This window comes from Lepidochelys kempii, chromosome 13 (genome assembly GCF_965140285.1).
Source record: "Lepidochelys kempii isolate rLepKem1 chromosome 13, rLepKem1.hap1, whole genome shotgun sequence".
NCBI classification, from domain to species: Eukaryota; Metazoa; Chordata; order Testudines; family Cheloniidae; genus Lepidochelys; species Lepidochelys kempii.
In genome coordinates this window covers 32585033-32612233 of record NC_136392.1, presented here as the reverse complement: position 1 = coordinate 32612233, position 27201 = coordinate 32585033, and the positions used below count along the sequence as shown (strand labels likewise).

Sequence of the window (27201 nt, the reverse complement as noted above, 5' to 3'; positions counted from 1 at the left end):
GGGCGGGGCTATCCGGGAACAGGGGTGGTTGGTTTCGCTTTCCCAGCCGCTGCGACACGGGGCGGGCGAGTGAAGGTAACGGGGCCGCAGGACCCCCAGAGCCCCCTCGCCTCGGGGCCGGGGCCCCCAGCCGGGGGCAGGACCCAGGGGTCCTGCTCCCACCCCGCGAGCTGGGCACACAAGGGCCGGGGGGCTGGAGTCACGGCCCGGCCCAGCCCCGCCCCACTGGCCGGCCCCCAGCCGCGGGGACTCCCCTCAGCGGAGCGGGGTCTATGACCCGGACAGGCAGGTCCGGCTCTGCCCGGCAGGGGGCAGCGCGGCTCTGGCAGCGGGGCCCGCGACGGGGGAGGGGGTGTTCGGACCGGAGCCAGAGCAAGAAACCTGCACCCTGCGGGGTCCAACCCGCCCCCCGGCCCCCGCCGCACTGTCCGCCCCCCCGCCCGCCCTCCTCCGTCCGCCTGTCCGTCCTCCCCCCCCGCACTGTCCGCCCCCCCCCGTCCGCCTGTCCGTCCTTCCCCCCCCCCGCACTGTCCGCCTGTCCGTCCTCCCCCCCCGCACTCTCCGCCCCCCCCGTCCGCCTGTCCGTCTTCCCCCCCCCGCACTGTCCGCCTGTCCGTCCTCCCCCCCCGCACTGTCCGCCCCCCCGTCCGCCTGTCCGTCCTCCCCCCCCGCACTGTCCACCCCCCCCGTCCGCCTGTCCGTCCTCCCCCCCCGCACTGTCCGCCCCCCCCGTCCGCTTGTCCGTCCTCCCCCCCCGCACTGTCCGCCCCCCCATCCGCCTGTCCGTCCTCCCCCCCCGCACTGTCCGCCCCCCCGTCCGCCTGTCCGTCCTCCCCCCCCCGCACTGTCCGCCTGTCCGTCCTCCCCCCCCCGCACTGTCCGCCCCCCCATCCGCCTGTCCGTCCTCCCCCCCCGCACTGTCCGCCCCCCCGTCCGCCTGTCCGTCTTCCCCCCCCGCACTGTCCGCCTGTCCGTCCTCCCCCCCCGCACTGTCCGCCCCCCCTGTCCGTCTTCCCCCCCCCGCACTGTCCGCCCCCCTCCGTCCGCCTGTCTGTCCTCCCCCCCGCACTGTCCGCCCCCCCGTCCGCCTGTCCGTCCTCCCCGCCCGCACTGTCCACCCCCCTCCGTCCGCCTGTCCGTCCTCCCCGCCCGCACTGTCCGCCCCCGTCCGTCCACCTGTCCGCCCTCCCCCCCCCGCACTGTCCTCCGTCCGCCTGTCCGCCCTCCCCCCACACCCCCCGCCGCACTGTCCTCCCCCCTCCGTCCGCCTGTCCGTCCTCCCCCCACCGCACTGTCCGCCCCCGTCCGTCCACCTGTCCACCCTCCCCCACCGCACTGTTCTCCGTCCGCCTGTCCGTCCTCCCCCCACACCCCCCGCCGCACTGTCCTCCCCCCTCCGTCCGCCTGTCCGTCCTCCCCCCACCGCACTGTCCGCCCCTGTCCGTCCACCTGTCCGCCCTCCCCCCCTGCACTGTTCTCCGTCCGCCTGTCCGTCCTCCCCCCACATCCCTCGCCGCACTGTCCGCCCCCCCGTCCGTCCTCCCCCCGCCGCACTGTCCGCCCCCCCCGTCCGCTTGTCCGTCCTCCCCCCCCGCACTGTCCGCCCCCCCATCCGCCTGTCCGTCCGCCCCCCCCGCACTGTCCGCCCCCCCGTCCGCCTGTCCGTCCTCCCCCCCCCGCACTGTCCGCCTGTCCGTCCTCCCCCCCCGCACTGTCCGCCCCCCCCGTCCGCCTGTCCGTCTTCCCCCCCCCCGCACTGTCCGCCTGTCCGTCCTCCCCCCCCGCACTGTCCGCCCCCCCTGTCCGTCCTCCCCCCCCCGCACTGTCCGCCCCCCCGTCCGCCTGTCCACCCTCCCCCCCGCACTGTCCGCCCCCCTCCGTCCGCCTGTCCGTCCTCCCCCCCCGCACTGTCCGCCCCCCTCCGTCCGCCTGTCCGTCCTCCCCCCCCGCACTGTCCGCCCCCCCGTCCGCCTGTCCGTCCTCCCCCCCCGCACTGTCCGCCTGTCCGTCCTCCCCCCCCGCACTGTCCGCCCCCCCGTCCGCCTGTCCGTCTTCCCCCCCCGCACTGTCCGCCTGTCCGTCCTCCCCCCCCGCACTGTCCGCCCCCCCGTCCGCCTGTCCGTCCTCCCCCCCCGCACTGTCCACCCCCCCCGTCCGCCCGTCCGTCCTCCCCCCCCGCACTGTCCGCCTGTCCGTCCTCCCCCCCCCGCACTGTCCGCCCCCCCGTCCGCCTGTCCGTCCTCCCCCCCCCCCGCACTGTCCGCCTGTCCGTCCTCCCCCCCGCACTGTCCACCACCCCCGTCCGCCCTCCCCCCCCGCACTGTCCACCCCCCCGTCCGCCTGTCCACCCTCCCCCCCCGCACTGTCCGCCCCCCCGTCCGCCTGTCCGTCCTCCCCCCCCGCACTGTCCACCCCCCCGTCCGCCTGTCCACCCTCCCCCCCCCCGCACTGTCCGCCCCCCTCCGTCCGCCTGTCCGTCCTCCCCCCCCGCACTGTCCGCCCCCCCGTCCGTCTTCCCCCCCCCGCACTGTCCGCCCCCCTCCGTCCGCCTGTCTGTCCTCCCCCCCGCACTGTCCGCCCCCCCGTCCGCCTGTCTGTCCTCCCCCCCGCACTGTCCGCCCCCCCGTCCACCTGTCCGTCCTCCCCGCCCGCACTGTCCGCCCCCGTCCGTCCACCTGTCCGCCCTCCCCCCCCCGCACTGTCCTCCGTCCGCCTGTCCGCCCTCCCCCCACACCCCCCGCCACACTGTCCTCCCCCCTCCGTCCGCCTGTCCGTCCTCCCCCCACCGCACTGTCCGCCCCCGTCCGTCCACCTGTCCACCCTCCCCCACCGCACTGTTCTCCGTCCGCCTGTCCGTCCTCCCCCCACACCCCCCGCCGCACTGTCCTCCCCCCTCCGTCCGCCTGTCCGTCCTCCCCCCACCGCACTGTCCGCCCCTGTCCGTCCACCTGTCCGCCCTCCCCCCCTGCACTGTTCTCCGTCCGCCTGTCCGTCCTCCCCCCACATCCCTCGCCGCACTGTCCGCCCCCCCGTCCGTCCTCCCCCCGCCGCACTGTCCGCCCCCCTCCATCCACCTGTCCGTCCTCACCCCACACCCGCCGCCTCACTGTCCACCCCCCTCCGTCCGCCCGTCCGTCCTCACCCCACACCGCACTGTCCACCCCGCTCCGTCCGCCCTCACCCCACACCCCCCGCCACATTGTCCACTCCCCTCCGTCCGCCCGTCCGTCCTCACCCCACACCCCCCGCCGCACTGTCCACCCCCCTCCATCCGCCTGTCCGCCCTCACCCTACACCCCCCGCCGCACTGTCAACCCCCCTCCGTCCGCCCGTCCGTCCTCACCCCACACCGCACTGTCCACCCCGCTCCGTCCGCCCTCACCCCACACCCCCCGCCACACTGTCCACTCCCCTCCGTCCGCCCGTCCGTCCTCACCCCACACCCCCCGCCGCACTGTCCACCCCCCTCCATCCGCCTGTCCGCCCTCACCCTACACCCCCCGCCGCACTGTCCATCCCCCTCCGTCCGCCTATCCGTCCTCACCCGCCGCCGCACTGTCCACCCCCCCTCCGTCCGCCTGTCCGTCCTCACCCCACACCCCCCGCCGCACTGTCCAGCCCCCTTTCTGTCCGTCCTCACCCCCCACCGCACTGTCCAACCCCCGTTCCGTCCATCTGTCCGTCCTCACCCCCTGCCGCACTGTCCAACGCCCTTCCATCCGTCTGTCCATCTTCACCCCAGACCCCCCACCGCATTGTCCAACCCCCCTTCCGTCCCTCTGTCCATTCTCACCCCACACCACATTGTCCAACCCCTCTTCCATCCACCTGTCCATCCTCACCCCACGCCACACTGTCCAACCCCCCTTCCGTCCGTCTGTCCGTCCTCACCCCCCGCCACGCTGTCCACCGCCCTTCCATCCGTCTGTCCATCTTCACCCCAGACCCCCCATCGCATTGTCCAACCCCCCTTTCGTCCATCCTCACCCCCCACCGCACTATCCAGCCCCCCTTCCGTCCGTCTGTCCATCCTCACCCCCCGCCGCACTGTCCAAATCCCTATTCTATCTGTCTGTCCAGCCTCACCCCCCTGCACTGTCCAACCCCCCTTCCATCTGTCTGTCCAGCGTCGCCCCCCGCCACACTGTCCAACCCCCTATTCCATGTGTCTGTCCATCCTCAGCCCCCGCCGCGCTGCCAACCGCCCTTCCGTCCATCTGTCCGTCCTCACCCCCCTGCACTCTCCGATTTTGTTTGTCTGGCTCCCCTGAGAGCCCTGAAGACGGGGTGTATCCATCTCACTCTTGGCAAGCGGGACATCCCATCCCCCGCAGCAGACGCGCAGGGCCCTGTGAGGCTCCCCTACATTTCTCCACCCCTCTCCCAGCCATTCCCTCCATCCAAACATCCATCCCCACCCCCCTCCCATCAGTCTGTCCATCCATCCCCACCCCCCCCCCTGCATACATTTCTCCATCCAGCTCCCAGCTGTGCCCCGGTCCCTGCCTGCCCCTACTTGCTGGGGGCTGGCGCCATGTATGGGACCGGGGGCCCGAGAGGAGCTGTCACTCTGATCTCTGAGCTCGGCCTGAGAGCCTGCGGGACTCCCTGCCACATGACCTGGCTGAGCAGGGGAGCGGGGCTGGGGTCTTGGAGTCATTGCTGGGGGGACACCCTGTGCTCGTCAGTTTCCATGGAAACCCTGTATCTCACCACACACCCTTTCCCAGCACAGATCCCCGACCCCGTACCAAGATGACAAGCTGCGGCCTCCTGAACAGTTCCAACAAGCCGGGTGAGTCAGGGCGGGGCGTCCCCTGGCTGACGCCCCCCTCCCCTGGCGCCCATGGGGGTGTCAGAGGTTCCTATGGCTGACGTCCCCCTCCTCTGACACCCATCGGGGGGTCCGAGAGGCCCATGGCTGACAGCCCTATTCCCTGTCGCCCATGGGGGTCAGAGGGGCCCATGGCTGAAGTCCCACTCCCCTGGAGCTCATAGGGGTGGTCAGAGGGGCCCCTGGCTAACGTCCCCCTCCCCTGGCGCCCAAGTGGGGATCCCCTGGCTGACGTACCCCTCCCCCCAGTGCCCCTGCGCAGCGGCTCGGTGACGGTGCTGATCCGCGGCTTTGTGGCTGATGTGGGCTGTGAGCTGCTCTACAGGAACGATGAGCCAGGGCCCGTGGAGGCCGTGTTCGTGTTCCCCGTGGACGCCGAGGCGGCCGTCTACGCCTTCCAAGCCCGCCTGGGGGGCGCCAGCATTGAGGCCCAACTCCGCGAGAAGAAACAGGTACCGGGGGGCAGAGATCCCGGGGGGAGAGACGGTACCGGGGGGGGCAGGGCTGGGGGGAGCTCAGGGTGACCCCGTCTCTCCCGACAGGCGCATGAGCTGTATGGGTACGCACTGGCCGGGGGGCAGGGCAGAGGGATGTCGGGGGGCAGGGGCTCTCGGCGTAACCCCATCTCTCCCAGCAGGCGCATGCTGGCAGAGGGATCTCGTGGGAGAAGGAGATCTCAGGCTTACCCTGTCTCTTCAGGAGGTGCAGGAGCTGTTACTCATGGGGGAATCAGGCACCAAAAAATTTAAAATCCTGTGCACAATATTTTAAAATTCTGCATATTTTTTGGTCAAAATAACACAATGTAATCATGCCAGTTTCCATTATTTTGGTAATTTATTTCAAAATACAGCCAGCAAGTACATCTGTAACAACACAGACCGAAAAAAAGATTCTGGTAATTTTTTTCCACAATATCAGGGTTGGAAGGGATCTCAGGAGGTCGTCTGGTCCAACCCCCTGCTCAAAGCAGGGCTGTCAAGGTTCCTCCCCCACTCTGAACTCTAGGGTACAGATGTGGGGACCTGCATGAAAACCTCCTAAGCTTACTTTTACCAGCTTAGGTTAAAACTTCCCCAAGGTACAAATTAATTTTATCATTTGTCCTTGGAATAACCACTGCCACCACCAAACTCTAACTGGGTTTACTGGGAAATGTAGTTTGGACACGTCTTTCCCCCCCGAAATCCTCCCAACCCTTGCACCCTACTTCCTGGGAAAGATTTGGTAAAAATCCTCACCAATTTGCATAGGTGACCACAGACCCTAACCCTTGGATCTGAGAACAATGAAAAAGCATTCCGTTTTCTTACAAGAAGACTTTTAATAGAAGTAAAGAAATCACCTCTGTAAAATCAGGATGGTAGATACCTTACAGGGTAATTAGATTCAAAACATAGAGAATCCCTCTAGGCAAAACCTTAAGTTACAAAAAAGACACACAGACAGAAATAGTCATTCTATTCAGCACAATTCTTTTCTCAGCCATTTAAAGAAATCATAATCTAAAGCATACCTAGCTAGATTACTGACTAAAAGTTCTAAGACTCCATTCCTGTTCTATCCCCGACAAAAGCAGCATACCAACAGACCCTTTGTTTCTCTCCCTCCTCCCAGTTTTTGAAAGTATCTTGTCTCCTCATTGGTCATTTTGGTCAGGTGCCAGCGAGGTTACCTTTAGCTTCTTAACCCTTTACAGGTGAGAGGATTTTTCCTCTGGCCAGGAGGGATTTTAAAGGGGTTTACCCTTCCCTTTATATTTATGACACGGGCCAATCCCCAATTTTTGCCCCAGATCCCTAAATGGCCCCCTCAAGGCTTGAACTCACAACCATGGGTTTAGCAGGCCAATGCTCAAACCACTGAGCTATCCCTGCCCCCAGTATAGAACTGTATTTCCTGCATGCCTCAGAAGCGGCACAAAGGCTTATGGGAGTCAGGGGTAACGGAGGAGCTGAGGAAGAGGCAAGGAGCCTGGAGTGAATCGGGAGGGTTGTTGGGTGTGGATGGGAGAAGTATAGAACAGGTTTTTTGTGGGGAGTGGCGGATTTTTAGGGAGTTGGGGAGCCTCCCGCAGGCAGACCCTGGCTCACACCAATCCTCTCCCATTCAGTCAGCCACATCTGCCCCGTCTCCACACCCCACATCGGTCTCTGCAGCCTCCTCCCCCATCCCTGTGTGTCCCTGCATCCCCCTTCCCTGTTCCCATGTGGCCCTGCAGCCCCCCTCCCATTCAGTCCCTGGCTCAGTGGTGTCACCCCACAAGCTCCTGAGCCCACTGCCCAGTCTCTCGCCCCCACCAGCCCTTCTGAACCCCTCTCCGTGACGCCCCTTGCAGCCCCGTGTGCCCCACTCTGTCCTAACCTGGCTCCACGGGCAGCGTGCTGTGATGAACAGAGCCAGCGCCCTGGCTGTTTTGGTGTCACAGCGGCCTCTGGAGGAAGAAAGGTGGAACTGCAGTATTTCTTAGGAAGAATTATTATCTGCAGGGAGGAAAGTCTGCACCAGACGTGAATTCTGGGCATACGCAGTGGTGCAGAATTCCCCCAGAAGTAACCTGTATGAGGACATGCTAGCCCGGGGGTAGGGCAGGGGAATCTCAGGGGCCAGGGGGATCTCGGGATGACCCTGTCTCTCTGGCAGGCGCAGGAGCTGTACGGGGACGCGCTGGCCGGGGGGCAGAGCTCCTTTCTGCTGCAGCAGGAGGGGGCCGCGGGCGACATTTTCAGCTGCTCCCTGGGGAACCTGCCCCCCGGGGAGGAGGCAGCGTTGACCCTGCGCTACGTCTGCGAGCTGCCGCTGGAGCCTGATGGGGCCGCCCGCTACGTGCTGCCGGCCGTGCTGCGTCCCCGCTACACGCCCGATGGTGAGACTCACAGATCCCCCTGCCACTTTAGCCTGCCTGGTGAGACCTGTAGTTCCCAACACCCCCACTGCGCACCCTACAGTGAGTGACCCCACAGCCTGTAACCCCCTGCGACCTCCTAGCCCCTGCTATGTACCCCACAGGGAAAGACCCACATAGACCCTCATAGACCACTACTGTGTGCCCCATGGTAAGTGCCCCCCCAGCCCTGCAATCCCCACCCCAGGGTATGTGGACCCCCCCCCGGGCCTTCCCCTGATATCCCAGCATCCCCCCATCCCCCCCAATAGCCCACACCCCCCATAGAATCAGAGAACTGGAAGGGACCTTGAGAGGTCATCTAGTCCAGTTCCCTGCACTCATGGCAGGATTAATTATCTAGACCATCCCTGACAGGTGTTTGTTTAACCTGCTCTTAGAAATCTCCAGTGATGGAGATTCCACAACCTCCCTAGGCAATTTATTCCGGTGCTTAACCACCCTGACAGGAAGCTTTTCCTAATGTCCAGCCTAAACCTCCCTTGCTGCAATTTAAGCTCATTGCTTCTTACAATTTTTCTTCTTCCTCCTTTGTAACAACCTTTTACATACTTGAAAACTGTGATCATGTCCCCCTCAGTCTTCTCTTCTCCAGACTAAACAAACGCAATTTTTTCAATCTTCCCTCATAGGCCATGTTTGCTAGACCTTTTATCATTTTTGTTGCTCTTCTCTGGACTTTCTCCAGTTTGTCCACATCCTTCCTGAAATGTGGCACCCAGAACTGGACATGATACTCTAGTTGAGGCCTAATCAATGCAGAGTAGAGCAGAATTACTTCTCGTGTCTTGCTTACAACACTCCTGCTAATACAGCCCAGATTGAGGTTTGCTTTTTTTGTCACAGTGTTACACTGTTGACTGTACTTAGCTTGTTGTCCACTATGACTCCCAGATCCCTTTCCGCAGTACTCCTATCCTAGGCAGTCATTTCCCTGGCATTCACTACGTTAGATGTCCAATCACCACCAATTTTCTTGGTGAAAACCAAAACAAAGAAGTCATTAAGCACCTCTGCCATTTCCACATTTTCTGTTATTATCCCCTCCTCGTTGAGTATGAGCCTACCCTGTCCTTGCTCTTGCTTCTTTGTAGTATTTGTACCCTTTATCTCTCTAGCTAGTTTGATCTCGTTTTGCGTCTTGGCCTTTCTAATTTTGTCCCTACATACTTGTGTTGTTTGTTTATAGTCATCCTTTGTAATTATACCTAATTTCCACTTTTTATAGTACTCTTGATTTTTAGATCATTGAAGATCTCCTGGTTAAGGCAGGGTGGTCTCTTTCCGTACTTCCTGTCTTTCATACACGCAGTGGGATAGTTTCCTCTTCTGCCCTTAATAACGTCTCTGAAAAACTGCCAAACTGTCTCCAGTTGTTTTTCCCCTTAGACTTGCTTCACATGGGCTCTTACCTGCCAACTCCCTGAGTTTGCTGAAGTCTGCCTTCTTGAAATCCACTGTCTTTATTTTGCTGTTCTCCCTCCTACCATTCCTTAGAACCATGAACTCTGTCATTTCATGATCACTTTCACCCCAGCAGCCTTCCACTTTCAGATTCTCAACCAGTTCCTCCCTATTTGTCAAAATCAAATCTAGAACAGCCTCCCCCCTTGGTAGCTTTCTCCACCTTCTGAATTAAAATATTGTCTCCAAGACATTCCAAGAACTTGTTGGATAATCTGTGCCCTGCTGTGTTATTTTCCCACCAGATGTCTGAGGAGCTAAAGTCCCCCATCACCGCCAGGTCCGGGGCTTTGGATGATTTTGTTAGTTGATTAAAAAAAGCCCCAGCCACCTCTTCTTCCTGGCTGTGTGGTCTGTAGTAGATCCCTGCCCTGACATCACCCTTGTTCTTTACCCCTTTTATCCTTACCCCGAGACTTTCAACAGGTCTGTCTCCTATTTCCAGCTCAACCTCAGTCCAAGTGGATCCATTTTTAAAATAAAAGGCAACACCTCCTCCCTTTTTCCCTGCTTGTCCTTCCTGAGCCGGCAGTACCCTTCTAGACCAATGTTCCAGTCGTGCGTATTATCCCACCAAGTCTCCGTGATGCCATCTGTGTCATAGTTGTGTTTATTTACTAGCATTTCGAGTTCATAGAATCATAGACTATCAGGGCTGGAAGGGACCTCAGGAGGTCATCTAGTCCAACCCCCTGCTCAAAGCAGGACCAACCCCAAATAAATCACCCCAGCCAGGGCTTTGTCAAGCCTGTCCTTAAAAACCTCCGAGGAAGGAGATTCCACCACCTCCCTAGGTAACCCATTCCAGGGCTTCACCACCCTCCTAGTGAAAAAGTTTTTCCTAACATCCAACCTAAACCTCCCCCCTGCAACTTCCTGCTTATTCCCCATACTTCTTGCATTAGTATACAGACATCTAAGATACTGTTTGATTCCCCACCCCACCCAGTTCTGTCTTGTCTCTCCTTTATCCCTCCTATAACAGTCCATGTTCCCCCCCCAAATTCTAAACCTTCTCCCAGGTCTCCATCTTCTTGACTTACCTGTGGGATTTGATCACCTGCCCCCTTCAAACCTAGTTTAAAACCCTCTTCACTAGGTTAGCCAGTCTGTATCCAGATATGCTCTTCCCCTTCCACGCTAGGTAGACCCCATCTCTGCTTAGCAGTCCTTCCTGGAACAGCATCTCATGGTTAAGGAAGCCAAAGCCCTCCTGGCGACACCATCTTCACAGCCAGGCATTCACTTCCAGGATGCATCTTTCTCTGCCTGGGCCCCATGCTCACCCTGTGTCTCTCTCTGCAGGGTGGGATGGGGAGGATGTCACCCAGGGCGTCCCACGAGTCCCGCAGGGGGAGCTGCCCTACACCCTGAGCCTGAGTGCCACGCTGCAGTCGCCCCACGGCATCGACCGTGTGCTCTCCAACTGCTCCCTCTCCCCCCTGAGCTACACATCTGGGAACCGAACCACCGCCCAGGTAAGTGTTCACCCGGACACCTGAGTCTCGTCCATCCCCACTGGGAGGTCAGTATTGGGGGGCAGCTCTGAGCAGGGAGGTGATGGGAGCTCTGGGCTGAGGGGTGGTGCCAGGGGACTGTCTGGGTGTGGGTCCTGGGTGGGCATCTACAGAGGTGGGAGCTCTGGGATGGGGCAGGGGGTGGGTCCCAGAAGGCATGGGGTTGCGGGGGAGAGGGTCAAGCAACACCAGTGGATCTGGGGAATTGCCCGCTTTCTCTGGGGAAAATCTCAAGGGGCTGAGACCAGTCCATGGGGGTGAAATCCTGGACATTCGAGGGGCCCTGGTTCCCTTTGCTTTCTGGGAGTTTCATTCTCCTTGATTTTCAATGAAAGAAAATAGGGGGGGAGTGGAAAAATATCACCTCCAAATTGGAAAGATTTAGCCCAACAAAGTCAGAATTTTTGCAGTGTTTTCCGCAAGAAGAGCCAAGTCCCCGTGTTGCCCTTGCGATATTTTTCCCTCTCTCCCTCCCACCTAACCCAGAGTTGCTCCCTCCCCTCTGGCTGCATGGGGGGCATTGAGCCTGACACAAGACCCAGCGGGACCCTGCCCCCCAGGAGCCATGGCTAGATGACTGTGTCTGTCGCCCTACCAGGTGTCACTGGCCGAGGCCCCCCCATGGGACCGAGACGTGGAGCTGCTGGTGTATTACGCGGAGCCGCACAAACCCAGCGCAGTGCTGGAGATTGGGTTGCCCGGAGCAGAGCCAGGTGGGGGGGTCCTGCACCCTGATGCCCCTGGCCGGCGGGGTGGGAATGGGGGGATCCAAGGGGGAGGGATGTGGGGGAGGAGTGTTCTGGTCGGTGATTTGGGATCGTGGGTCCCGGGGCAGTGAGGGGGATGGTAGGGGAATGGGGGGGTCATAGGGCTGATGGGGCTGCGTGCTCAGAGGGGTGCAGGGGGAATCTGGGGGCAGGGTTAAAAAGGTCTAGAGCAGTTTTTAAAGTAAGGGCTGGGGGGAAGCCGACAGGTGCAGAGGAGCACGTGGTTCAGACAGAGGGAGGATCTATTGATGGAGGCTCTCTATGTCCTCGTACCGAGGAGAGGATGGAAGATGATAAAATATGGATCTGTAGGATCTGATGAGAAACAGTCAACTAAAGGAAAGTCCCATTCAATTACATCACGTAATGGCAGACAGCTAAAAAGTGACAAGTTCTTAAAGTGCTAATATACCAATGCTAGAAGTCTAAATAATAAGATGGGTGAACTTGGGTGCCTTGTATTAAATGAGGGTATTGATATAATAGGCATCACAGAGACTTGGTGGAATGAGGATAATCAATGGGACACAGTAATACCAGGGTACAAAATATATCAGAAGGACAGAGCAGGTCGTGCTGGCGGGGGAGTGGCACTCTATGTAAAAGAAAGCAGAGAATCAAATGAAGTACAAATCTTAAATGAACCAAACTGTACCAGAGAATCACTGTGGACAGTAATTCCATGCTCGAATAATAAGAATATAGCAGTCTGGATATATTACCGGCCACCTGACCAGGATGGTGATAGTGACTGTGATAATGCTCAGGGAGACTGGAGGGGCTATTAAAATAAAAAACTCAATAATAATGTGGGATTTCAACCATCCCCATATTGACGGGGTACATGTCACCTCAGGACGGGATGCGGAGATAGTTTCTTGACATCTTAAATGACTAGTCCTGGAACCCACAAGAGGAGAGGCAATTCTTGATTAGTCCTTAGTGGAGCACCGGATCTGGTCCAAGAGGTGAATATAGCTGGGCCACTCGGTAATAGTGACCATAATATAATTAAATGTAACATTTAACACGCGGGGAAAACACCACAGCAGCCCACCATGGTAGCATTTAATTTCAGAAAGGGGGACTACACAAAAATGAGGACGTTAGTTAAACAGAAATTAAAAGGTACAGTGCAGAAAGTGGTACCCCTGCAAGCTGCATGGAAACTTTTTAAAGACACCATAATAGAGGCTCAACTTATATGTATACCCCAGATTAAAAAACAGAGAGAACCAAAGAAGTGCCACCGTGGCTAAACAACAAAGTAAAAGAAGTAGGGCGGGGTGGGCAAACCACAGCCCGCGGGCCGGATCTGACCCTCAGGGTTTTGGATTCGGCCTGCGGGATTGCCACCCCCGTGGCACCGCTGGCCCGGCACCGCTCCGGGAAGCATCCGGCACCAAGTCCCTGTGGCCCCTGGGGGAGGGAGGGCAGAGGGCTCCATGAGCTGCTCTTACCTGTGGATACCTTCCCGGAAGCTCCCATTGGCCGGGAACAAGGAACCACGGCCAATGGGAGCTTTGGGGGAGGTACCCACAGGCAAGAGCAGTGCACGGAGCCCTCTGCCCCCACTCCCCTAGGGGCCGCAGGATCGTGGTGCTGGACGCTTCTCGGAGTGGCGCGGGGCCAGGGCAGGCAGGCAGGGAGCCTGCCCTGGCCCCGGTGCACACCGCTGCCACCCCGGAGCCTCTCTAGGTAAGCGGCGCTGGGCCAGAGCGCACACCCCAAACCCGTCCTGCACCCCGCCCCCCAACTCCCTGCCCTAAACCCCCTGCTTCACCCCACACCCCTCCTGCACCTCAACACCCTGACGCACCCCTCCTGCGCCCCAACTCCCTGCCCTGAGCCCCCACCGTACCCCCAACACCCTGCTTGAGCCCCCTGCCGCACCCCTCCTGCGCCCCAACCCCCTGCCCTGAGCCGCCTGCTGCACCTTGCACCCTTCCTGCACCTCAGCCCCTTGCTCTGAGCCCCCTGCTGCACCTTGCACTCCTTCTGCACCTCAACCCCCTGTCCTGAGCCCCCTCGTACACCCCGCACCCCTCTTCTACCCCATTCCCTTGCCCTGAGCCCCTTCCTGCACACTGCACCCCCTCCCACTCCCTGCACTCTCTCCCACACCCTAACCCCCTGCCCCAGCCCTGCATGCAATTTCCCCACCCCGATGTGGCCCTCGGGTCAAAAAGTTTGTCCCCCCCTGAGTTAGAGGCATCCTTTAAAAAGTGGAAGTTAAATCCTATTGAGGGAAATAGAAAGGAGCATAAACTTTGCATAAACATTCACTGTGCAGCTCCCTCCGGGACACGGACTCAGCAGTGAGGCTGCACCCAACCCTGACACAGCGCAAGGACAGGGCCTGGCCCAGAAACATCCCAGGGCCCTGCCCGTCCGTGCCAGGCGCCCCAGGTGTAGGAAAGCAGGCTCAGCAAGGAAGGATCCAAGTGTGGGGGTGTCACGGAGTCCCTGGACGATGCTCTGGATCTGCTCCCCATGAAGCCCGTCAGGACTCTGGGGTAGTCGCCTTTCTGTGAGCAGCCCGTCTGCAGGACACGCAGCTCACACAACTTCCATCTTCCTGGGTCTGACCTTGGAGCATCCAGCATCCTCTGCCCCTCCATGCGCTTCCCACAGCGAGTCCACCCAGGCGGGGCTCCTGGGGAAGCCAGAGGGTCCTGCCCCCCCAACTTCACAGTCAGACATGACTCTCAGCCAGCAGGTAAACCAGAGATTTATTAGACGACAGGAACATGGTCTAAAACAGAGCTTGTAGGTGCAGAAAACCAGACCCCTCAGCTGGGTCCATTTTGGGGGGCCGTGAGCCAGACAACCATGTCTGCCCTTCACTCCATGTCTCCAGCCAGCCCCAAACTGAAACTCCCTCCAGCCTCCCCTCCTCTGGGCTTTGTCCCTTTCCAGGGCCAGGAGGTCGCCTGATTCCTTTGTTCTCCGACCCTTTAGCTCTCACCTTGCAGGGGGGAAGGGCCCAGGCCAACAGTTGCCAGGAAACAGGGTGTCAGCCATTCTCTGTGTCCAGACCCCTGCACACACCTGCCCTCTAGGGCTCTGCAACGATCATACACCCTTATCCCACTACCTAGATACTTAAGAACTGCATTGGGGAAACTGAGGCACTCCCACACTATTCAGAGGAAACATTAAGAACAGTCCCACTTCGTCACAGGGGGATCCAGGTGTGGGTTGAGAAGGTTTTGTGTGGGGCAGTCTGGGTGCGGGCGGCTCAGTGGGGGATCTGTGGACAGGGGGATCTGGATGCACAGGAGCTTGTTGGAGGGTTCTGGGTGCAGCGGTAATGGGACTCTGCAGGGGGATCCAGGTGGAGGTGGTTGGGGCTCAGCAGGGTGGGGTCTGGTGGTGGGGGGAGATAGAGCTCTGCAGGGGGGTCTGGAGAAGGGGGATCCGGGGGGGGGTCCAGATGCTGGGGGAGTGGGGCTCAGTGGGGTGGGGATCCGAGTGCAGGGGGGTGAGGCTTGGCGGGAGGGTCTGGGTATAAGTCTGGATGCAGGGGGTTGGGCGGGTGGAGGAACCGTTCCCTGTACAGGGATCCCTCCCCCTGCAGATGAGGAGCAAAGGGTGCAGGAAGTGGGGCCAGCGGGGGTGGGGGGGACTTTGCAGAGCTTTCTGCAGTCAGGGGAGAAATCTGGGGGTGGGTCTGACCCGGCCCCGGATGCCTTGCAGGGGAAGAGGAAGTCCCGCCCTCCCCAGCCCAGCCGGGACTAGCAGCTGAACCCAGCACAGGGTCGGAGCCATCAGCCGGGTCTTCCCCAGTCCTGCCCCACAGTGATATACCGCTCTACTGGCTGCCCTGGGAACCTGAAACCTGCAGCTGGGGAGGGTCACAGGACCACTCTCGTGGCTTCCCTTTGCTTCCCCGTCAGAAAGTCCTCTTTTTTTTTTTTTTTTTTTTTTTTTGAGGGGAAGCAAAGAAATCTGTGCTGGACATAAATTCTGTGCATGCGCAGTGGTGCAGAATTCCCCCCGGGGGTAAAACATCCACTTGATGTACAGCGACTGTCAAAAAAGCGAACAGACTGGTAGGAATCATTAGGAAAGGGCTAGAGAATAAGACAGAAAATATCATATCGCCTCTAGATCAGCCATTCTCAAACTTCAGCAATCCGAGGACCCCCATTTTGATTTAAAATTTTTTGGGGACGCCCTGCCCTGCCCCTTCCTGGCCAGTGGGAGCTGCGGAGCCGGCACTTGGGTGGGGGCAGTGAGTGGAGCCTCACTGGCCGCCTCGGGGCCACAGGGAGCTGGCAGCCGCTTCCACGTGGAGGAGTTGAGGGAGGGAGGGGGAAGAGTTGATCAGCGGGGCCCGCAGCCGCCATGGAGTTCCCTCGCGGACCCCAGTTTGAGAAACGCTGCTCTAGATAAATTCAGGGTACGCCCCCATATTGAATACTGTGTGTAGATGTGGTCGCTCAAACTCAAAAAAGATACATTGGAATTGGAAAATGTTCAGAAAAGGGCAACAAAAATGATATGGGGTATGAAACAGCTTCTGTATGCAGAGAGATTAATAAAACCAGGACTTTTCAGCTTGGAAAAGAGATGACTAAGGGGGGATGTGATTGAGGTCTATAAAATCATGACTGGTGTGGAAAAAATAAATAAGGACGTGTTATTTACTTCTCATAACACAAGAACCAAAGGTCACCAAATTAAACTAATAGGCAGCAGTTTGAAAACAAACAAAAGGAAGTATTTTTTCACACAGTGGCACAGTCAGCCTGTGGAACTCCTTGCCAGAGGATGTTGTGAAGGCCAAGACCTTAACAGGGTTCAAAAAAGAACTAGATAAATTCATGGAGGATAGGTCCATCAATGGCTATTAGCCAGGATGGGCAGGGATGGTGTTCCTAGCCTCTGTTTGCCAGAAGCTGGGAATGGGCGATAAGGGATCGATCACTTGGTGACTCACTGTTCTGTTCATTCCCTCTGGTGCGCCTGGCTCTGGCCACTGTTGTCAGACAGGATACTGGGCTGGATGGAGGTTTGACCCGGTCTGGTCCTTCTTATGATTATGGGTGGGTGTTGAAGGAGCTGGAGATGAGGTGTTGGGGGGCCAGAGCAGGGGGGTCTCAGTGGAGCTGGGAGTGGGAGGGCGGAGTTCCTGAGAGCAGGTAAACACTGGGGTGCACTGCAGGTTTGGGGATACAGGGGAGAACGGGTGATGGAAGGGCAAGCCCCTGGGTGGCCTGGGAATTGGGGGCAGTGTGGGATCTATGAGAAGGAGGTCTGGGGGGAGGGACGGGGTGGGGCTCTGGGGCAGTTGGGAGGCGCTGGGGATGGTGGGGGATCTGTGGGGAGGGCGAAGTCGGGGGAGGGACAGAGGAGTGGGGGTGGGGCTCTGGGGCAGTTGGGGGTTACTGGAGGGGCTGGGGGCAGTGGGGGATCTAGAGGGAGGGCAGTGTGTGGGAGGGACATAGGTGGGGCTCTGGGGCAGTCAGGAGGGACTGGGGGCTCTCGCAGGCTCACAGGACTCCACCCCATGCCCACCCCATTTGGGGCTGGCCCCATCTCCCCGCAGGCTCCCTGATGGGCGACCCGGCCTTGATGGTGACCCTGCTGCCCAGCCTGCCCGAGGCAGTGCTGGGCCAGAGCCCTGCCGGGGAGTTCATCTTCCTGCTGGACCGCTCCGGCAGCATGGAGTGCCCCATGGACGGCCGAGACTACTCCCCCCAGCGCATCGACAGCGCCAAGGTACAGCCAGGTGGGAGGCCGCGTTAGATGGGCCTGTGGAGGAGAACAGCTCAGGCTGGCTGGGCATGCGGGGGGCAGAACCGGGGGTAGGGGGGAGCCCAGGCTGGCTGGACCAGAGGAGTGACTCCGTCCATCTGTCCATCCCCAGGAGACCCTGGTCCTGCTGTTGAAGAGTTTGCCCCTGGGCTGTTATTTCAACATCTACGGCTTTGGGTCTCAGTTTGAGTCCTTCTACCCGTGAGTCGGAGGGGGGCTGGGGGTTGCTAACTGGGTTAGGGGGCAGGGTAGGCTGGGGTTTGGGTGTCTGTGGGTTGGGGGCAGGGCTGGCTGGGGTCAGGGTGTCCCTGGCTCCACCTGTCCTGGCCCCTGACCCCTCGGCATCCCCCGCAGGCAGAGTGTGGGATACACCCAGCAGACCATGGCCGAGTCCTTGCAGCGCGTCCAGCAGCTCCAGGCTGACCTGGGGGGCACCGAGATCTTGGCACCGCTACGAGCCATTTACCGCAGCCCCTGCCGGGACGGGCACCCACGCCAGGTATCGGGGCAGCCACAGGGCATCCCGGGGCCTCGGAGAGGGACTGAGGCTGGTGGGAGCTGATAGGGGGCGCTTGGAGAGGGGCTGGGAGCCAGGAGCCAGCTGATCAGGACTTGGGGGGCTCAGAGTAGGACTAGGGGCAACAGGGGGCTGGTGCACCTGGGGATGGGAGCAGGGCATGGCAGGCAGGAGCCGGAGGGGGTACCTCTGTATAGAGCTGGGGGGCAGCACTGGGGGGTGCCCTGCAACCAGGGGGCAGAGAGGGCACATGGTGGGGGGCAGGAAGGAGCTTCCAGAAAGGTGCCCACAGCAGTCAGGCGGGTTAGTGTCTCCAGGGGCCAGGGAAGAGGTGACAGTTGGGTTCCCAGTTAGTCAGGGGTCCCCGTATGTCAGCACCCCCGGGGAGGCCTCTGGGAGGGAGGGAGGAGTGCCGCTGGGGGTCTCTGGGAGGGGGGTCAGTGGGACAGGCTCTCTGGGGGCTGCCACTATTCCCAGGGGGAGGGGGTGTCTCCAGAGGGATTTTGGGTCCCCGGCTCTGACAGCGTCTCTCCCCCTCCAGCTGTTCGTGTTCACGGACGGGGAGGTGGTGAACACCCAGGAGGTTATCACCGAGGTGCAGCATCACCGGGGGACGCACAGGTAATGGGGGCACCTGCCCTCCAGCATCCCTCCCACCGTGCCCCCCAGCCCTGCCTCCCAGCACCTCTGCCCCCTAGATTCCCCCCAACCTTGTCACGGTGTGCGGAGTGGCTCCCAGCTAAGAGTGCCAACCTCAGGTCAGACTGTCGGAAGCCAGGGCAGATGCCCCAAACCCTAACCTAACCCTTACCCCGCACCCCCCAACCCTGCCCCCCAGCTCTGCCAGCATGGACACCCTCAGCAGCCCCAAACTCTCTCCCCCGAGCCTGGGAACCTCCAGCACCCCCCAACCCTGCCCTCCATTATCTCCTCAAAGCTGCCTGCTGACCTGGCGACCCCCCAGCAACCTCATACTCTCTCCCTCCGGCCCTGCCAGCATGGAGAACCTTTGTCCCATCGTCTCCCCAATCCTGCACCCCAGCCCTACCAGCCGAAAAACCCTCAACACCAGCATCTGCCCATCTGTTCATCTCACCCTGCCCCCAGCCCTACTGGCCTCTCTCTCTCCCAACTGCCCCTCAGCACTGAATGGGCCCCCCCAGCTCTGCCCCTCCCCCTCCTGTCTCTAACACACACCTCTTCCCCCCGGACACTGCCCACCTGCAGGTGCTTCTCCTTCGGCATTGGGGAAGGGGCCTCCACAGCTCTGGTCAAAGGCATCGCCCGGGCAGCAGGGGGCAGCGCTGAGTTCATCACAGGCCAGGACCGCATGCAGCCCAAGGTGAGAACCCAGGCGTCCGGGCTCCCAGCCATCCTGCTCAAACCCACCAGTCTCCATGCCCACCTCCAGGCTGGGGATAGGACCCTGGTGTCCTGGCTCCACCCTGTGTGTGCTGGTCTCTCCCCCAGGCGCTGCAGTCTCTGAAGCAGGCCCTGCAGCCGGCCGTGACCCGGATCTCGCTGAGCTGGGATCTGCCCCCTGGGATGGAGGCGGAGCTGCTGGGCCGGGGCCCTGAGGTGATCTTCCCTGGGCAGCGATGCCTCATCTACGCCCGGCTCCGCGGACAGCCACAGGTGAGAGAGCGAGCCCCCCCGGGACGCCCCCAGGGCTCAGGATCAGTGACTGAGCCAGGAACCTCCCACCCTCTCCTGGGTGGTAACTCTAGAAGAAGGAGTGAGAGGTAAAGAGGCATCCTTTAAAAAGTGGAAGTTAAAGCCTAGTGAGGAGAACAGAAAGGAGCATAAACTCCTGCAAGTGAAGTGTAAAAATATCATTAAGAAAGCCAGAAAAGAATTTGAAGACCAGCTAGCCAAAGACTCCAAAACTAACAGCAAAAAAAAATTTTAAGAACATCAAAAGCAGGAAGCCTGCTAAACAGCCAGTGGGGCCACCGGACGACCGCAGTGCTAAAGGAGCACTCAAGGACGACAAGGCCATTGCGGACAAACTGAATGAATTTTTTGCGTCGGTCTTCACGGTGGAGGATGTGAGGGAAATTCCCAAACCTGAGCCATTATTTTTAGGTGACAGATCTGAGGAACTGTCCCAGCTTGAGGTGTCGTTAGAGGAGGTTTTGGAACAGACAGATAAACTAAACATGACTGGAGAACAGCTGATGTGACACCAATTTTTAAAAAGGGCTCCAGAGGTGACCCCGGCAATTACAGGCCGATAAGGCTGACTTCAGCATCAGGCAAACTGGTTGAAATTAGAGTAAAGAACAAAATTGTCAGACACAGAGATGAACAGAATTTGTTGGGGAAGAGTCAACATGGTTTTTGTGACGGGAAATCATGCCTCACCAATCTACTCCAATTCTTTGAGGGGGTCAACAAGCATGTGGACAAGGGGGATCCAGTGGATATAGTGTACTAAGATTTCCAGAAAGCCTTTGACAAGGTCCCTCCCCAAAGACTCTTAAGCAAAGTAAGCTGTCACGGGATAAGAGGGAAGGTCCTCTCATGGATCAGTAACTGGTTAAAAGACAGGAAACAAAGGGTAGGAATAAATGGTGAGTTTTCAGAATGGAGAGAGGTAAATAGGGGTGTGTACTGGGTCCAGACCTATTTGACATATTCATGAATGATCTGGGAAAAGGGGTAAACAGTGAGGTGACAAAATTTGCAGATGATACAAAAGTACTCAAGACAGTCAAGTCCTAGGCAGACTGCGAAGAGCTACAAAAGGATCTCACAACATAGGCAGCAAGTTATATGGGCCTGTGGTGCCCATGCTCCACCCATATTCAGGAACGTGGGCACGGCTCCACCAATGTTTGGGCTTATATTTAATCAGAGCCATCCCGTCCATAGGACGGACCAGGGCAACCACCCTGGGCCCTGCGCTTTGTGGGGCCCACACTTCAGGGGGACGCGAGGTCCAGGGCAGCCTGTGGGGTCAGCAGGGGGCCTGGCTCCAACAGCAGCAAGTGACCCAGCCCCACCCCCACTCCACCCCTTTCCCAAAGCACGCGCCCCTGCCCTGCCTCCCCCGAGCGACGCCGGGAGCCGGCTGGACAGAGCGCTGGAGAGTGGGCCGGGGCCGGGTCGCTCGCTGCTGCCAGCGCCAGGCCCCCTGCTAATCCCCCAAGCCGCCCTGGACCCCACGTCCCCCTGAAGCACGGGTACCCACGGGGAAGTTGCCCCGGTCCATCTTATGGACTGGACAGCTCTGCTTGGACCCTTTCTGGGCACCACCAAAAATGATATAAACCTGACTGAGCAAAAAAATGGCGGATGAAATTCCATGTTGATAAATGCAAAGTAATGCACGTTGGAAAACATCATCCCAACTCTACATCTAAAATGGTGGGGTCTAAATTAGCTGTTACCACTCGAGAAAGAGATCTTGGAGACATTTTTCAGAGTAGCAGCCGTGTTAGTCTGTATTCACAAAAAGAAAAGGAGGACTTGTGGCACCTTAGAGACTAACACATTTATTAGAGCATAAGCTTTCGTGAGCTACAGCTCACTTCATCGGATGCATCCGATGAAGTGAGCTGTAGCTCACAAAAGCTTATGCTCAGATAAATTGGTTAGTCTCTAAGGTGCCACAAGTCCTCCTTTTCGTGGAGACATTGTGGATAATTCTCTGAAAACATCCACTCAATGTGCAGCGGCAGCAAAAAAGCAAACACAATGATGGGTATCATTAGGAAAGGGCTAGATAATAAGACAGAAAATATCACATTGCCTCTGTATACATCCCTGGTATGCCCCCATCTTGAATACTGTGTGCAGAGCTAGTCGCCCCAACTCAAACAAGATATATTGGAATTAGAAAAGTTTCAGAAAAGGGCAACAAAAATTATTAAGGGTATGGAGCGGCTTCTGAATGAGGAGAGATTAATAAGACTGGGACCTTTCAGCTTGGAAAAGAGATGACTAAGGGGGGGATATGACAGAGGTCTATAAAATCATGACTGGTATGGAGAAAGTAAATAAGGAAGTGTTACTCCTTCTCATAACACACGAACTAGGGGGATCACCAAATGAAATTAATAGGCAGCAGGTTTAAACGGCTGGAAGGAGGATACTGAGCTAGATGGACCTTTGGTCTGACCCTGTATGGCTGCTCTTACGTTCTCAATGATGGCCATTGGGCTGGGGGTCTCTGTGCTACTCCAACCCCATCGATCTCAGTGGCGATTGTTAACTCTGGTCCCTAATGATGGCCATTGGGCTTCAGGTTTCTTTGCTACCCCAACCTCATTGATCTCAGTGGGGATTGTTGGCTCTGAACCCGAATGATGGCCATTTTTCTGGGGGTCTCTGTGCCACCCCAGCCCCATCAGTCTCAGTGGGGATTGTTAACTCTGACCTCTAACAATGGCCATTGGGCTGCAGGTCTCTGCACTAGCCTGGCTGCATTGATCTCAGGGCAGGTCTACACTACAAATTTACACTGGCGGAGCTGCAACACTGGTGCATGTCTGGTGAAGATGCTCTAAGCCAATGGGAGAAGCTCTCCCACCAACACGGCGCTGTCGACACGGGGGGCTACGGTCAGTGTAACTACGTCGCTCAGGGCGCTGGAGCTCAGGGGTGTGGATTTTTCACACCTCTGAGTGACATAGGTATACTGCCGTATGTAGCGTAGACATGACCTCCGTGGGGATCGATAACTGTCCCCTACCAGTGACCACTGGGCTGGAGGCTTCTTTGCTACCCCAGCCCCATTGATCTCAAAGGGGGTCGCTAACTCCTGATCCTAATGATGGCTGTTGGCTGACTAGACAACTCCCAACTGCTGTGAATCAAGCATATTTTCCTTTGTTCTGTAACCTGGGTCTGGGAGGGTCCCCAGGCGTCTTCTCCCCCCTCGCACTCCACCTCTGACCCCCTTTCTCTGCCCGCAGCCCCCAGACACTGCCGTGGGGGGCGTCACCCTGCAGTACCACGTCCAGGACCAGACCTACAAGGAGATGCTGCAGTTCCCCCTGCAGCCACAAGATGGAGACAGGTGACAGCAACACTCCCATGGTCCACATCCTCACCAAGCCACCGGGTCCTGCCCCCCACATCCCCACCACCAACAGAATAGAGATGGGATGGGACCTGTCCCAGGTCACAGAAGGAAGCAGAAGTCCTGGCTCCCAGACTCCCTGCTGTGACCACTAGACCCCACTCCCCTCCTATAGCCAGAGATCGAACCCAGGAGTCCTGGCTCCCCCCAACAATACACTATCCCACTAGCCCCTACTCCTCTCCCCACGGTGGCAGGAACCCAGGCGTCCAGGGCTCACCCCGCGACTCTGTCCCCGGCACAGGCTGCCCGTTCACCGGCTGGCAGCCAAATGGCTGCTGCTGGAGCTGGAGGGGGCCATGGACACCGGGTCGGAGGGGGACCAGCACCGGGCACTGGCGACCAGCCTGGCCTCAGGGGTCATCTGCTCCCTCACGGCCTACGTGGGGGTGGACACGGAGCGGGGGCAGCCGGTGCAGGGGCCGCTGGTGAGACGGGACATCCCGCTGGCAGGTAACCCCGGACGGGCCGGGGATCCCGGCACTGGGGAGGGATCAGCATGTGGGGGGGCGGGCTCGGGTGGGAGGAGGAACCAGCCTGGCACTGTTGGGGGAACCTGGCACCAGGGTGAGGGAAGGGGGAGGGAATTATGGGAAGGATCCCAGAACAGGGGGATCCCAGTGTGAGAGGAGGGACCCTGAAGCTTGGGGAGGGGGGCATCACAGTTATGGGCTAATGTCCCTTTGCTCTTGTCCCTGCCCCAGCTCCCATGGGGCTGTGCTGCCCCCCAGTGCCCCCGTTCCCAGGGCAGGGGGGAGTGGCAGGCGCTGGCTGGGTGGACGGGGACAGCCCACGGGGCCTGACCCATCCCAGCCGGGAGAGTGGGGCCTGTGGAACGTACGGACAGACAGATGGACCCAGAACCAGAGACCCAAACAGACTGGGGCAGAGACCGAGAATCAGACAGTCGGACCCAGACAGAGGCAGGGACCAGAGGGGCGGGCACATTGCTGTCATGAGCCGGATTGGCTAGTGGGGGCCTCTCGCCGCCCCCCCCCCAGCATCCTGCCCTCATTCATGGGGTGCAGCACCCACCCCCGTGTCCTCTGGGGCTGGATGAGGGGTCCCAGTTGGGGGGAAGCTGCAGGGGAGGGGCTGGATTCAGGGGGGCCCCAGCCTGTGGGAAAGGGGCTAGGGGGGATCCTGACTCTGAGGGAGCTGGGGGGAGAGGAGGATGGGGCTCGATGTAGGGGGTCCCAGCTGGGGGGCATGGGGGAGGGGTCCCAGTGCTGCGTTCGCTCTGGGTGCCGTGGGTGGGGGGATTTCCCTTCCTTCTCTTAGCTTGTCTCTGTTCGCATGTCTGTCTGTCCCACTCTGTCTGTCCATCTCCCCCCCAGACTTTGGGGCTGCAACCCCCCTGCAGAAGATGTGTTATTCTGCCCCTGGGCCCATGGCCTGGGCCCAAGGGCCCTCCGATGTGTCCATGGACTGCGCCATGGTCTGCGACTTTGAGGACAGCTCAGATGTGCCAGGTGAGAGCCGCTCCCCCCCCATCCCCTCCAGGGCACTCTCCCCCAGAGCTCCCCAGGGCCAGTACTGGCTGTCTCCTCCCCCAGCACCGTGCCTCCTGACTCCCTCCCCATCCCAAAGCTCAGCCAGGGGAGCCCCCGACGCGAGGGCAGGAAGTCCTGCATACACGACACCCTGCCAGAGACTGCCTCCCAGAAAGGTGAGGGGGGCAGGGGCTGGGAGTCAGGACTCGAGGCGGGCGGCAAACGCCAGGATGACACTTCCTTGGATCCGAGACAGACGTGCCCTGATGGTCCCGGAGCTGGGCAAGTGTTTAACAGCGACATCTGATCCGAAGGAACTTCCTGGGCAAAACACCGGTGTGACGCTGGGGGAGGGGGAGTCCGCAGCTGTGTTTTTTAAGTGTTGTGACACAAATTATCTTGCAACAAAATGAAAAAAAAAAAATAAGGAAACTTCCAGGCAAAAATCTCTGTGAAACTGGAATTTGGGGTGTGAGTTTGTATCAGTGAGCTAAGGGGGGGGCAACTGGGCAGCGGAGGGGGTAATCAGTTGCTTTTTAGGAACAGAAATGTCGCTGAGCAGTTTTCTCTGAAATGGACACGCAGCTAAATTCCCAGACAAAAATACCTTGTGACGCTGGGCCCAGGCTTGGATGTTTGTACAGGTGAGTTCAGGGGCACAGATCGTGGTTGGCACCGTCTGGTTTCTAAACGAAGAAGCCCACAAAAGGCAGAATTTTAAAGTTAAGGCTACCCTTAAAACCTGAATTGGAAGAGTCTGGAAATACAAAGTTGCAGTAGCCCAGGTAACCTTAACTGTGTCCCATAACCCTGGCCCAGGTATGGCTATAATATCGTATAGACTCCGTAACATCCCATCTCCCCTATACCCTTAGACGCTTCTGTGTCTCCCTGAACATAGGTCTGTATTGCAGGCTATAGTGTGGGATGGTCCCGGGGTCAGATTGTGTTTGAGAAACACCCTGGGATTGTGAGATTAATGACTGGGGCGGAGACATTCATGGGGCCCAAGGAAGTTTGGTTCCTAACTCCAACTGCAAATTAATTGTCATCCCATGGGTGCAGGAAGGGGCAGAGTTAAGGGTGCTGAGGAGCAGATAAAGGATTGGGCAAAGTTAAGGATGTCCATGGAGGGGCAGAGTTAAGGATGCACAGGGGGTCACAGTTAAGCTTGTTGGCTGTCCCTCAGCCTGGACAGGCCACATTGCTGTTCTGTATCCATAACCCTGTGCAAGAGCCATCTCCCCACGTCTCTCCCTAGAGCGGGCGCCAGAGGAGTCTCCCCTGCTGAGGCTGGTGTCTCTGCAGAATGCCGACGGATCATGGGACCTGGACCCCCAGCTGGCCACTGCGCTGGGGGTGAGCGAGACCGATGCCAGGGGGAGGATGCCCAGTCAGGTGAGTGTGGGGGGCAGAGGAGAGGGGAGAGATGGCAGGGCAGGTGCCATGAGTTGGGCCTGTTCTCTGCTCCTAGATGAGACTGTGTGTGACCCAGACTGAGGGTGGGGTCTAAGAGCGACTGGATCCAATGACCCCTGAACCTGGAGCCCAGTGGGGAAGACAGGCCCACAGAGGGGAGTTAGAAACCCCCTTACAGGGGATCAGCGCATTGGATCGAGGGAGCCCAGCGCTGTGGGGGGGACATGGGGAGGCCGAGGCTGGGTCCTTTCCGAGGCTGTCTCCCTAGCCCCGGGAATGCCACTGGGCATCTGAGTAGGGGGTCCACGGTGCTAGAGCCGGGGGGCTGGGAATCCTCTGAGCCTGGGGAAGGGGTGAGCGTGCTGGATTGGGGGGTCCCCAGGGCAGGGGATGGGGGGAACACTGGGGAAGTGCAGGGGGATCCCCGGGGGGATGGGGCAGTCCGGGGGGTGGGGTCCCTAGAGTGGGGGGATGGGGCAGCATTAGGGAGAGGGAGGATGGGGGCAGAGCTCGGAGGGACAGCGGGGTCCCCAGACTGGGCGCTGTCTCAGGCAGTATCTCTTCTCCCCCCCACAGGACGTGCCCCCCGGCGTCTGGGCCACGGTGCTGGCCGTGGTCTGGCTGCACGGCCGGGCTGCGGGGCAGCGCGACGAGTGGGAGCTGCTGGAGGCCAAGGCTGTGGGCTGGGTGCAGGGCCGCGCAGGTGAGAGGGGAGTGGGCGTTTGGGAGCAGGGCCCAGGGCCTCGACCAGAGAGCCCCTGCCCCACAGCCCAGCCCCCACTGAGACCCTCTGTCCCACAGCCCAGCCCACCCTGAGACCTCCATGTCCCACAGCCCAGCGCCCCACACGAGATCCTCCAGGCCCACAGCACCACCGCTACTCCATGGGACCCCACCGTCCTGCGAACCACAGCCCTGAGATCCTGCCCCCCATTGGTCCCAGGGTCCCCTGCCCCCCGGCATCCTAACAGCCTCTGGCTCCCCAGCCAGACCCCCAGAAGCCTCCAGTCCCAGGATAGACAGGCTCCCAGCCCCCTGCTCCCCGTCCCATTCCCCCCGGGCTGTGAGCTCTCTGCTCTTTGTCCCCCAGACTGATGTCTCCCCCTGACCCTCTTCTCATTGCAGGGCCCCAGCTGAGCGAATGCCTGGAAGCCGCCAACACCCTGCTGGGCTGCAGCGTTGGGCCTGCCGTCTTCAGTCTCTGAGCCCCCGCCCCGCCTCCTGCCCCCCGCACCCTTCCCCCCAGCTACCCTGGGCCTCCAGCCATGCAGAGCCCCCCCAGGGATCCTAAATTAAGAGCAGCCAATTGGTTTGCATAAGTTTAACGAAAACTGTTTACACTGACCCTGTAACTTACACCAGACTGACAGGCCCTTAGTGCTGCGGGCGGAGCCTGTCTCTGCCAGCCCCTCGCTGGAATAAAGCAGTTCCCCGGG

At 59.6% G+C, this 27201-nt stretch overlaps 1 protein-coding gene across 12 annotated transcripts; it reads left to right on the top strand.

Annotated features, from left to right (window-relative positions):
- VWA5A (von Willebrand factor A domain containing 5A) lies at positions 1 to 27201 on the top strand. 12 transcript variants are annotated; one of them, XM_078848203.1, is made up of 19 exons: positions 1 to 75; positions 4731 to 4795; positions 5084 to 5286; positions 5688 to 5732; positions 7478 to 7700; positions 10509 to 10681; positions 11319 to 11433; positions 17042 to 17214; positions 17363 to 17451; positions 17605 to 17749; positions 18309 to 18388; positions 18995 to 19109; positions 19238 to 19402; positions 22687 to 22790; positions 23098 to 23306; positions 24191 to 24325; positions 25608 to 25744; positions 26342 to 26468; positions 26891 to 27201. In XM_078848203.1, exons 2-19 carry the CDS (start codon positions 4756 to 4758, stop codon positions 26968 to 26970), a joined length of 2358 nt encoding a protein of 785 aa, XP_078704329.1. In that variant the 5' UTR covers positions 1 to 75; positions 4731 to 4755; the 3' UTR covers positions 26971 to 27201. The 12 variants fall into 12 exon arrangements, 10 of the variants coding, with proteins under 10 accessions (XP_078704329.1, XP_078704330.1, XP_078704331.1 ...); XR_013634508.1 differs by lacking the exons at positions 26342 to 26468; positions 26891 to 27201 and adding an exon at positions 24887 to 24990 and having other exon boundaries at positions 25608 to 25689; XM_078848204.1 differs by lacking the exons at positions 26342 to 26468; positions 26891 to 27201 and having other exon boundaries at positions 24887 to 25697.

Bases quoted from the DNA above. Each gene is read 5' to 3' on its own strand.
- VWA5A (XM_073310109.1), top strand. From the start codon at position 4,756: ATGACAAGCTGCGGCCTCCTGAACAGTTCCAACAAGCCGG. The intron at 11,434-17,041 runs GTGGGGGGGTCC...ATCTCCCCGCAG, and splicing joins GTTGCCCGGAGCAGAGCCAG to GCTCCCTGATGGGCGACCCG. The intron at 22,791-23,097 runs GTGACAGCAACA...TCCCCGGCACAG, and splicing joins CAGCCACAAGATGGAGACAG to GCTGCCCGTTCACCGGCTGG.